The sequence below is a fragment of the Rhinoderma darwinii genome, chromosome 1 (assembly GCF_050947455.1).
Source record: "Rhinoderma darwinii isolate aRhiDar2 chromosome 1, aRhiDar2.hap1, whole genome shotgun sequence".
Lineage (NCBI taxonomy): Eukaryota > Metazoa > Chordata > Amphibia > Anura > Rhinodermatidae > Rhinoderma > Rhinoderma darwinii.
Genome location: NC_134687.1, coordinates 489,210,980 through 489,223,144, shown reverse-complemented (window position 1 = coordinate 489,223,144; position 12,165 = coordinate 489,210,980). Strand labels below are relative to the sequence as shown.

The 12,165-nt window shown below is 40.1% G+C and overlaps 1 protein-coding gene across 4 annotated transcripts in view; it reads left to right on the top strand.

The window, feature by feature from the left end:
• The window catches only part of NOS1 (nitric oxide synthase 1), a 344,514-nt gene extending 333,101 nt beyond the window's left edge, over positions 1-11,413 (top strand). For 3 of the 4 annotated variants that reach the window (XM_075835268.1, XM_075835278.1, XM_075835262.1), the window contains exons 24-29: positions 205-292; positions 708-829; positions 2,078-2,226; positions 5,609-5,803; positions 6,099-6,217; positions 8,580-11,413. In XM_075835268.1, coding sequence (XP_075691383.1) covers positions 205-292; positions 708-829; positions 2,078-2,226; positions 5,609-5,803; positions 6,099-6,217; positions 8,580-8,595 — 689 coding nt within the window. In that variant the 3' untranslated portion in view covers positions 8,596-11,413. Of the gene's footprint in view, positions 1-204; positions 293-707; positions 830-2,077; positions 2,227-5,608; positions 5,804-6,098; positions 6,234-8,579 lie in introns of all 4 variants that reach the window. The other variant, XM_075835287.1, reaches the window with a different exon arrangement.
• Positions 11,414-12,165: the final 752 nt, after the last annotated feature.

Sequence of the window (12,165 nt, the reverse complement as noted above, 5' to 3'; positions counted from 1 at the left end):
ACCAATAACAACTGTCCCCTTCCCTTCAACCATTTTAACCCTTCACTTATAAGAACTGTGTCGCTATAGCAATAACCATTACTAATCTGTCCGTGCTGTCAGGGAGTGCCCTTACTAAGCGGAGCGGCCCAGTTGTTACATCTATCTAGCTATCAGTTTGTGTATATATTGTCTTTATGTTTTCTTTTTCTTATTGTTTTTCAGATGGGGATGGTCCCATACATCATGGTGTCTGCTCCTCTTGGCTTAATAGAATTCAGACTGATGAAGTGGTACCTTGTTTTGTAAGAGGGTTAGTTAGCTTCAATTTTTTTCATTTACTCTTATTTATGTCATTCTGGAATATTCCATAGCTTTTTGCACGTACCGTACTTACACACATCAGTTATTTTAAAATCAAATTTCAATGTCTTGGAAACACACATTCTAGAACCATTTATTAGGAAGCCATAGACCTATGATTAGGTTTTTGTATGTGGTAGGTTCCGGAGCATCTAGAGTAAACTCATATGAACACTGCAAGAAAATATACACTTAATGCAGATTTAACATAGCGAATTATACAATAGACTTAATAACCATGCAAATTGACTATTACTTCCCTTGTTAACAATTTGGTTGTGTACTGTTGTTCTATTGCATAGTGAAAAGAGTAATTACCATATTGAGTATATTAAATCTCCTCAATGTTGATTTCTTATCATTAGAGCATCCAGTTTCCATATGCCACAAGACCCACATGTACCCTGCATCTTGATTGGTCCTGGAACTGGCATTGCACCTTTCAGGAGCTTCTGGCAACAACGCCTCAATGATATGCAGCAAAAAGGTAACGTATTTATTACATAAACAAGCTTATGTATGGTATGGTTCCATAACGAATGAAATGTTCACTGTTTATAAATTTATCTTTATTTCCCTTCATTCATAATCATTTCAAAAGTAGTTGATAAACGGAAACTCCTTATGGAGGCTCAACTGCCTCACTATACATATGTGTAGAAAACCTAATTTTGGGTTTGTGGGAGTAGGGCAGTGACGGAACAGTGGGTTTATACTCAGAAGACAACATGACAACTGCGAAGCTGCAGTGTAAATCATGGTAGAAGGAGAGAGGCAGAGAATAATTTGAACCTCCGACATCATCAGAAATGTTAACAGATGGATTTGTGACCCTAATATACTTTATAGAGAACTACACTGCAGCCAATGGGTAACACCTGCTCTTCTGCTTAGTATAAGGGTATGTGCACACACAAAATTAAAAACGTCTGAAAATACGGAGCTGTTTTCAAGGGAAAACAGCTCCTGATTTTCAGAAGTTTTTTTAATCATACTCGCGTTTTTCACGGCCGTTTTTGGAGCTGTTTTTCTATAGAGTCAATGAAAAACGGCTTCTTTTTCACGGGCGTCCTTTTACGTGCCGTTTTTGGAATACGATGCATAAAAAAACGCCCCGTCAGAACAGAACGCCGTATTTCCCATTGAAATCAATAGGCAAAGGTTTGTAAGCGTTCTGCTTCTGATTTTTCAGCCGTTTGTCAGGACGTTTACGGCCTGAAAATTGGCTGAACATAACCTGTGTGAACACACCCTTAGGCTGTGTTTAGTGCTGCACAGTCAAAGACCATGCTCGAAAACTGCTATAGTTTTACCATGAATTCCTGTGGTTTTGCAAAGCGGATATTGGCCGCCTGGTATTTAGAGGTAAAACGTTTTTAACATGTTGAGTGCTACACAACCGCAATGTGTGAACACAGCCTAAGGCTATGTTCACACGCTTACTAAAAAAACGTCCGAAAATACGTGCCGTATTTCCCATTGAAATCAATGGGCAGAGGTTTGTAGGCGTTCTGTTTCCGTTTTTTCAGGCGTTTTTCGAGGTGTAAACGCCCCGAAATACGCCTGAAAACACTATGTGTGAACATACCCTAAGGGTATTTATCTATTCTACCACCTGACCAAGATTGGCTGCAGTCATTTAAAGTTAAAGTGGTCTATATCACATTGTATTGGATTTTACAATATACACACACTGCTTCTTTTGAGCAAAGGTGATTGATTTATATATTTTTAGGACTGAAACCTTGTCCAATGATCCTTGTGTTTGGATGTCGGGAATCAAAAATTGATCATATCTACAAAGAAGAGGCAATGCTTGCAAAGAACAAAGGCGTGTTTAAAGAACTGTTCACAGCATATTCCCGGGAACCAAATAAACCAAAGGTAGCTAAATGTGAGACTCCCCAATATTGCATCTAAGTCTCTGTTCATATTTTCCCCAAGGTCTGATGGAAGCCAGTGAGGTACAGTATGCCACTGTATAGGCATGCAGTGGCATATGCCGCCCATTGATTCCTTTTGTAAACAAAACGAATACCACACGTTTTCATTTTTTTTTTTACTGTATGCCTCTGTATAGGAAAGCGCAGAAGACTACACTTTCTGATAAAGCAAAGTAAAAAGTATGCCAATCCAAACCAGCCTGGCGTATGCCAAACCCCCCCTCGCGGTCCCCCCTCATCCCTGCCCTCCCGCAGACCTGCTGCAACGTCTCCCTCTCCTGGCAGGCTGTCTGGAGAGGGTGAACAGTATCTATATATCTCTCTCATATCTATCTATCTATCTATTTATCCAGTGGCGTAGATCTAGGGCTCGCAATGGTCGCAATTGCGAACTGGCCCCTAAGCTCGGTGGGCCCACAGGCCCACCGTAGCCACACAGCGCTGACCGATAGGAAAACAAGACCAAAACAAAAAAAATAAGACCAAATACATGTAGGTTGGAAGAGTAATAGAAGAACAATTTGCTTTTAAATTGGCACATGGCTAAAACGCTCCTATTTTCGGTGCGAATTGCGCACTGAAAATTCAAAACAAATTACAATATAACTCATGTGTATGGGGTTTACCTTTTTTTGAAGGATGGAATAGCATAGTAGACTGTGCTATTGCATCCAGAGAAATCCCGCAAAAAAACCAAAACGTATACCCCTCCTGACAACACTATATGGACAGTAATGTCAGGAGCTTCTGCAATGCAATAGCTCTGCCCTTGGACTTTGGCCCTGGGGAAGCTTTTGACATCACTGTCCAAATATGGACATCAGGAACAGCGCCGGAGTCCTGACTACATAGGCACTGCCCATCTCACCCTGCAGAAGCAGTCTGTCACAGATGGTTTTTGCAGGAAGTTCCTTATCCTCTGACATATACTGATTTACTGACTAAGGCTGGATTCACACGATTATGTTCGGTCCATAAAGGACGGAACATATTTCGTCCGCAAGTCCCGGACCAAACACACTGCTGGGAGCCGGGCTCCTAGCATCATAGTTATGTACGACGCTAGGAGTCCCTGCCTCGCTGCAGGAAACCGGTCCCTTACTGTAATCATGTTTTCAGTACGGGACAGTAGTTCCACGGAGAGGCAGGGACTCCTAGCGTCATACATAACTATGATGCTAGCAGCCCGGCTCCCTGCAGTGTGTTCGGTCCGGGACTTGCAGCCGAAATACGTTCCGTCCTTTATGGACTGAACATGCTCGTGTGAATCCAGCCTAAGGCCTCATGCACACTAACGTATTTTTTTCTTCCCGTAAATATTGGCATAAATACGGGTCCTTGGTCACACGTATTCGACCCGTATTGCACCAGTATTTACGGACCCGTGCCCGTAAATACGGGTCCGGTGTCACCAGTATTCCACCCGTATTTACGGGCACGTTTTCGCTGCAAAATTGAACTGCAGTAATCGGCAGCCCTTCTCCCTATCAGTGCAGGATAGAGAGAAGGGACAGCCCTTTCCGCAGTAAAAGAAATTCATACTTATCCGGCCGTTGTCTTGGTGACTCGTCCCTCTTTCGACATCCAGCCCGACCTCCCTGGATGACGCGGCAGTCCATGAGACCGCTGCAGCCGGTGATTGGCTGCAGCGGTCACATGGGCTGAAACGTCATCCCAGGAGGCTAGACTAGAGGAAGAAGCAGGGAGTTCTGGGTAAGTATAAACGTCTTTTTTTTTTTTTTACAGGTTGATCTATATTGTGATCGGTAGTTTCTGTCCAGGGTGCTGAAAGAGTTACTGCCGATCGTTTAACTCTTTCAGCACCCTGGACAGTGACTATCCCCTGACGTCGCCGAGCAACACTCCCGTAATTACGGGTGCACACACGTAGTCACCCGTAATTACGGAAGCCCCATAGACTTCTATGGGCCTGCCCATGCTGTAATTACGGCCTGAAATAGGACATGTTCTATATTTTTCAACGGCACGGGCACCTTCCCGTAAGCATACGGGGAGGTACCCGTGGCCAATAGAAGTCCATGGTCCAGTAAAAATGTGCCGTAATTACGGCCTGTAATTACGGGCGTTTTTACGTTCGTGTGCATGGGGCCTAAGTGCTCCCTCTCCTTTAAAAAAAGACATTCTTCAGCAGATGGAAGATGTATTGTACAGTACTGTGTTCCAGCTGCAAAACAATATAATACACACCACAGCTGATACAACCAAAAGGAGGGTGTTTCATATCAATAAATCAATGGCGAATTCTCAAAAATTGGTTTTGCAGCAGCTTGTACGCGCACTTTAGGGAACAATGTCCCCCCATGCTATTAACTATAAAGCAGATTAGAAGTCACTTTGGAGTTCTGTAACCCATATAAAAAAAAAATCTGCGGCCTTTTGCTTTTATATGGTTACACGACTACTTGGTGTCTTCTAATATTACATTATCACATATAGCGTCTCTGATTCATTATATTCCCAGTTTAGAAGAATGCAATAATAGAATGCCGTCTACATCAGAATGGTCACAAAAAAATTGAGAGGAGCGTGCGGATGTTGTTGAGGGACACATCCCATCTGATTGGGTATGAACAGAACATCAAAGTACAGTGGTGGTTCCTATCTTTGTATATTGTACAGATGTAACACAACAAAATCTGACATTTAACTCTTTGGGGTTTGCATCATTTGTTCATTATGATAGCTCTCGGAGTTCAGATAACTCAGAAGGTTTACCTGCAGTCCTATGTAAAAACACAGATATCATGATATGTTGTTTGAAGTGCACACAAGATTACCACTACAAGTAACATACACTTCTAATGCGTAAGGGTATGTTCACATGGCAAACAAAAAACGGCTGAAAATACGGAGCTGTTTTCAAGGGAAAACAGCTCCTGATTTTCAGCCGTTTTTTAATCAAACTAGTGTTTTTTGCGACGTTTTTTATGCCCGTTTTTGGAGCTGTTTTTCTATTGAGTCAATGAAAAACAGATCCAAAAAGGATCAAGAAGTGACATGCACTTCTTTTTACGTGCCATTATCTGAAAATTAGGTGTAAAATAACACCCGGTCGGAACAGAACGCCGTATTTCCCATTGAATACAATGGGCAGATGGGCGTTCTGCTTCCGATTCTTCAGCCGTTTTTCGGGACATGTACGGCCCAAAAAACGGCTGAAAATAGCCTGTGTGAACATACCCTAAGATCTGACTTTGTAGCTCATCTAGGCTGAAGGGACTTTGCTCAGCATTGGATAGACATATTGCTATACAATAAATATTGTAAAAAAGCTTTTCATCATTTTTTTGACCCTTTTTAAGAAATATGTGCAAGACGTATTGCGTGAACAGCTCCCGGAGGTGACCTATAAAGCCCTGAAGGACCAGGGAGGACACATATTTGTATGTGGTGACGTCACTATGGCTGGAGATGTTCTTAAAAGTCTTCAACAGATTGTAAAACATTGTGGGAACATGAGCACTGAAGAGGCTGGAGCCTTCATCAGTAAACTGAGGGTGAGTGAGCGCATAGAACTCCCAACTGTGTACAATACTTACAATACTGGGTGATTCAGTTTGGCATAACAAGATTTGTATGATAATTGCTTTATTTCTCTTTTCCCAAAGTGTCAGAATATTTCTCAACAATACTTTCTGCTACATAATTGTATGGCAATAAGCAAATATGATCTCCTTTTAGAGCAGCTTCTTATATAATCAAATTCACATATTGCAAAGCACCTTAGACTGGTCAAACTTGCCAATTGAAACTCTAGACTTTTTTATGATTTCATTGTCATTTATTTTACAGGATGACAATCGATATCATGAAGACATCTTTGGCGTGACACTACGGACATATGAGGTCACAAATCGTCTCAGATCGGAATCAATTGCATTTATTGAAGAAAGCAAAAAGGAAACAGACGAGTGAGTAGCAGTCTAGGTTTGTAGAAACTTGTGACATTTTTCAATTTGTTTTATTTTAGTAGTTTAATGGATTATACATATTATATATTGTTATTTACATTACTGTTTGCTCTGGGTTTGATGTGGCAACATCATCACACTCTGCATGGACAAGCTGTTATGTGACCTCCACGGCTAAGAACACATTCGTAAGAGTGGAGGTCACAGGACAAGATTATACACAATAGGAAATGCAATTAGGTCATGAGTAAAAGAGTAATCCAAGACAAAGGCCCTCGTTTATTAAAATGTTGATGCCACTTTAGTTTTTGAAAAAAGTTGCAAATCTAAGCACAGCTTTTTGTGCAAAAATGTACGACTTTTTCCATATTTACGCCACGTCCGGCCCTTTTAAAAAAGGGGGCATTGTTTTAAAAGGAGATGGGGTTACGATGTGGTGCTGTAAATTTCAAAGTCAGGCACAAGATGCGATTAATAAATATAAAATGCCAGTCTTAGGAAATCTGGCCCAAAATTTCATTATTTTGTATTTAAAAGGGTTGTCTCCTTAAGACAACCCCTGTCTATATGCCCTCTTAAAGCATATGGACGTCATAGAGGTTTATTCCCCACTCAGGATTAGCCAGAGCAGAGAGCCACTAAGGCAGATCAGATCCTTGTATTACATGGTCGAACCATTTGAATTTGTGCCATGTAATGTGTGGCCAGATAAAACTTCCCCCAACAACGTTAGCTGAGTTGATCGATGGAGTGTTTTTTGTTTTTTTATTAGGGAAAGGGTGGGCTGTGTGAGATAACCAAATCTGTCGTGCTATATTTTAAAGGCCCAATAACCTTTTATCTAAAGTATATTGTATCATATTTAGAAATAGTAGTATGAAGAAAAAAAAGTTGCAAAGGCCAGGGTCACACACACAGTTTAGATAAAGTTTTTGGTGCAGTTTATGGATCAGTATTTTTTTAGCCAAACACAGGAGTGGACACAAAATAGTGAAGTATGTATTTTCTTTATACTTTTTCTTCTTTTTGAATCTACTCCTGGCTTTGCCACCAAAAACTGCATTTAAAACAGCCACAAAAACTGCCAGGAAAACTGGGTGTGTGATGCCATATTTAAAGGGGTTGTCTGGACATTTTTTTATTGATGGCCTATCTTTAGGACCGATCATCAATATCAGATCGGTAGAGGTCCGACTCCCGATACCCCCGCCGATCGCTGAGGCCGTGGCGTTCGTCCCCGCTGCCTTTTCCCAGTTTACAGGCACATCGATGTACACATCTGGAGCAGCTTTGATTGGGATTGCAGTTTCAAACCCGTTCAAGTGTGCCTGGTAACACTGAAAAGGCCGTGGTGACGAACGCTGTGGCCCCTTCAGTCAGTTGATGGGTGGGGGTGCCGGGAGTCGTACCCCCCTACGGTCTGATGTTGATAACCTATCCTAAGGATAGGCCATCAATTAAAGATGTTAGAACAACCCCTTTAAATGGATATACTGGTCTGTTGAAACACAATTAATGTTTATTTCGTTACTAATGCACCACATCTATCTATCTATCTATCTCTATCTCTACCATGTCTATCTCTATCTCTACCATGTCTATCTCTATCTCTACCATGTCTATCTCTATCTCTACCATGTCTATCTCTATCTCTACCATGTCTATCTCTATCTCTACCATGTCTATCTCTATCTCTATCATGTCTATCTCTATCTCTATCTCTATCATGTCTATCTCTATCTCTACCTCTATCTACTATGTCTATCTCTATCCCTACCTCTATCTACCATGTCTATCTCTATCTCTACCTCTATCTACCATGTCTATCTCTATCTCTACCTCTATCTACCATGTCTATCTCTATCTCTACCTCTATCTACCATGTCTATCTCTATCTCTACCTACTATGTCTATCTCTATCTCTACCTCTATCTACCATGTCTATCTCTATCTCTACCATGTCTATCTCTATCTCTACCATGTCTATCTCTATCTCTACCTCTATCATGTCTATCTCTATCTCTACCTCTATCATGTCTATCTCTATCTCTACCTCTATCATGTCTATCTCTATCTCTACCTCTATCTACCATGTCTATCTCTATCTCTACCTCTATCTACCATGTCTATCTCTATCTCTATCTCTACCTCTATCTACCATGTCTATCTCTATCTCTACCTCTATCTACCATGTCTATCTCTACCTCTATCTACCATGTCTATCTCTATCTCTACCATGTCTATCTCTATCTCTACCTCTATCTACCATGTCTATCTCTATCTACCATGTCTATCTATCGATCATTTGTATACCCGAAAAAAATATTTTAGAATAATGAATGAGTGTTTTTTTCTCTTTCAGGGTTTTCCGCTCATAACTGGAATATTTCATTGTATACAGATGGCAAACTGGTCATGAGGCACACCACACCCCATGCACATGGCATACCACACCTGCATGTACACTGTTTGTGGAGACATACATAAACTGTGTGTACTGCATGTATGAAAACAGCCGACGACTCCGCACCCTTAGGGCAATGTGGAGACTTACATATACTAACTCGCTTTATCTTTCTCATAAAAAGCCTCCCTTACAAGATGGATTTTGTAACTTCAGAGGCATTTTTTTTTATTAAGACTATCAGCACTGATCTGCCTGCTGTGCTGTTTTTTTGTCCTTCGCTCATAAACATATATTAATATATGTAATGTAAGAGACATATATACGATATCTCTTCCATTGTAACGATGGGATTTTAATTGTTTTCAATATAAACTCACCATGATAATTTTGCTTGAGATTCCGCTGCTGCATCTTGAAACAAGATATTAAATGCAAGAAAAAGAACAAAAAAAACACCATTCTCTGGTGCATGAATCTTGTCCTTGTCCTCATGCCTTGCTTTGTGTTTTTTGGACTGAAATACGTCCAGGTAGTAAATGAGAACTAAAGATTACAACATCTATGTCATCTTTTATGCAAACAGCCAAAATTGTTATATTGTTATGGTTTTAAATCTGCAACTCTGTATTTTCTTACTATTACTTAAAGCTTAAGATTTCATTAGAACCATTTTACATATAGAACTAATCTACATAAAAAGTTGAGTACCTTTGTAAATACATTGCCTTATTTAGTTAAACCCTGTATTATAGCCCCGAGCAGCATTAACATTTCTATGGCTTCAGAGCTAAAATCTCCCAGCATTCTTTGCTGCCTGCACAGAGTTTCTTTCGAACATTTGCATTCAGGGAATTGTAGTCTCTACACGAAAACCAAACACTGTGTAGTAATCTGTATAGTAGGAAAAACTATCTGTCCCACTACATTTTAGGAGCTCAGCTAAGCTCATAAGAGTTTGTCTAATGTTTTTAACTGTTTCCAACAATAACCGTATGAATTGTGAATGCAACTCTGTAACTCAGGATAAGTGCTAGGTAAGTCATTACAAATTTACTCAACTTTTTTATTCCTCTATGGCCCAGAAACAATGTAAAGGCGTACAGGTTACATATGAGCTTGCTGGAGGATTTGCATGCTGTATCTTGTCTTTTTTGTCATCCAAATATTATGCTATTGCAATTCTTATAAGAGTGGATATGCACATATAGTTATTAAATGACCACTGGCAACAGTATGTACCTTCCTTATTACAATGTTTAACCGCAACTGCATGTCATTGGATAACATCCTGGATCACCTAAATGCCTTTTTCATGGTAAGATGGGGAATCAAATTCATACATCTCAGAGATGACAGCATTTGAGCATTAGATAACACGACCACTCTAGGAGAACTCTTACTGCTGTGTGGGCGAAAGGAAGCGTAGGCTACCCACTGCAAAATCTGACCAACCAGCTGGTATAAATAATACAGTATGAATCTGGTCTGTAGGAAGAGAAACCAATTAGTACAGACATTTTCCACTCACAATATATTTGCTCTTTTAACTGAGGTAAAGAAGGAGAGTTTTGTTTTCTTTGGTCCCTCTGCTGCCAGTGTCTGTGGATTCCTATCACTACAGCGTCTACATAATAGTAAGATGATGTGTCCTCCACAATGACATCACGATCAAGGCAACTATGATATCATGCCACATCACTCGCAGGGATCCACTAAGGTTGGGAAGTAGAACTGAGAAATGTATTTCTTTTTTGGGCCTTTTTCTTTTTAAATGCTGCGTAAAGGGTTTTCCTATAGTTAAAAAAAATTGCACATAAAAATATATGGCTCCACACATGAAAATGGTCACGGACCCAGAATTTCCTGTTAGATCAGTCAACCCTCATGTTGTACCCTATTGCATATATTTGGTGGGCACCAGACCCACTGATTTTAAAATGAAGGGAAATAATATGCTCTTTATGCAGCCTTTCTAGAACATAACATATATTTAGAGGGTTTATGGGGAAAATTGAACATAATACTAATTTGGCCCTATTAATTTACACTTATTTGAATTGAAGGGCACCATGTTGGGAACTAGGTTTGCATATTATTGCCTAATAAATAAGGCCTTTTTATTTTATAAGTGACATTTTACAGTTCTTATGCAGCAACTGGTATGTTCTGGGTGGGCGGCAACCACAGGTGAGGTTGGGCCCCTTGTTTGTCTGGCATCAGTACCACCTGTACTGCCCTGGTGGCGGCCCTGATTAGAAACATCCTTTGACATTTATCTTAACATGTGATTCAATTTTTCCATTAAAAAATAAGAAATATCGGCAAGGGCATTTCAATAATAATGAAATAAAAGGGGAAGCCCCCTCCCTCCCCCCACACAAGACTCTTATTTATCTCAAATGTTGCCTTCTTCAATGAATCCCTTTACTGACAAAAATGTACATTTTCAAAAAGAATTGTTGCCACTCCTGCTCTCATAAGATATAGCTAAGGGTGCTCATCTGCCATCAGTTTTTAGTCTTTCACATATTTTTATCATTCTCTAGATGAAGTTCTCAATAAGTAGTAACGCAGTTGTCCGTGCAGCCCAGCCCAGGAGTTAAGATTGTTCACATTTGCGTTGGAGGCTGCATGCAGAGTTGTTCTATATGTCCATACGACAGACCGCATTGCTAGGTGCCAGTGGAATCCGTCATAAGATGGATCCAGCATTGCAATAGAAAGAATTGTATTCGGCACACTCTTGAAAAGGTAAAGTGAAGTTTATTTTGATTTTTTCATAATGACAGTGGCTATATGTGCAACGTTTCGGTCGTGAGACCTTCGTCGCGCACTAAAGAAACATATACAGGTAATTTAGTATTGTATAGAAATTCCATGAACAAATACAGGATGTATAATATTCAGATTTACAATGAAATGCATTATAGAAAATATACACAAAACAGAGATGTGTACAAAGTTGGGTAATATAAAATAGGAACAGTGTCTAGCATCAAGCGACAGTGCAGAGCATGAAGTACCTGGGAGGTAACCCTGTTAGAGAAATATGTTTTATATATATATATATATATATATATATATATATATACATCCGTACATATGTATGTGTGTTCAGACAACAGGTAATAGTACATATCCTGACCTTATATACGTTGCAGTTGAGGAAACAGGTGGACATCGGTAAATCTAGAGTTACACACAAGTGAGTTATATAGGGTGGGCCGTGTGGCCCATGTCCTGACAGTAGCTAAGTCACAGTTGAGGAAACAGGTAGACATCGGTAAATCTAGAGTTACACACAAGTGAGTTATATAGGGTGGGCCGTGTGGCCCATGTCCTGACAGTAGCTAAGTCACAGTTGAGGAAGCAGGTGGGTATTTCTAATACAAAATATCACAGAGTATCGGTTTAATAAAGGGTTACACACATGTGAGATATACAGGGTGAGCAATGGGGCACATAGCTGGATAGGCATAAGCATGGAGTCAAAATACATAGGTAAGAGATAACATACCTGAGCCGTACTGGGGACTAGTTT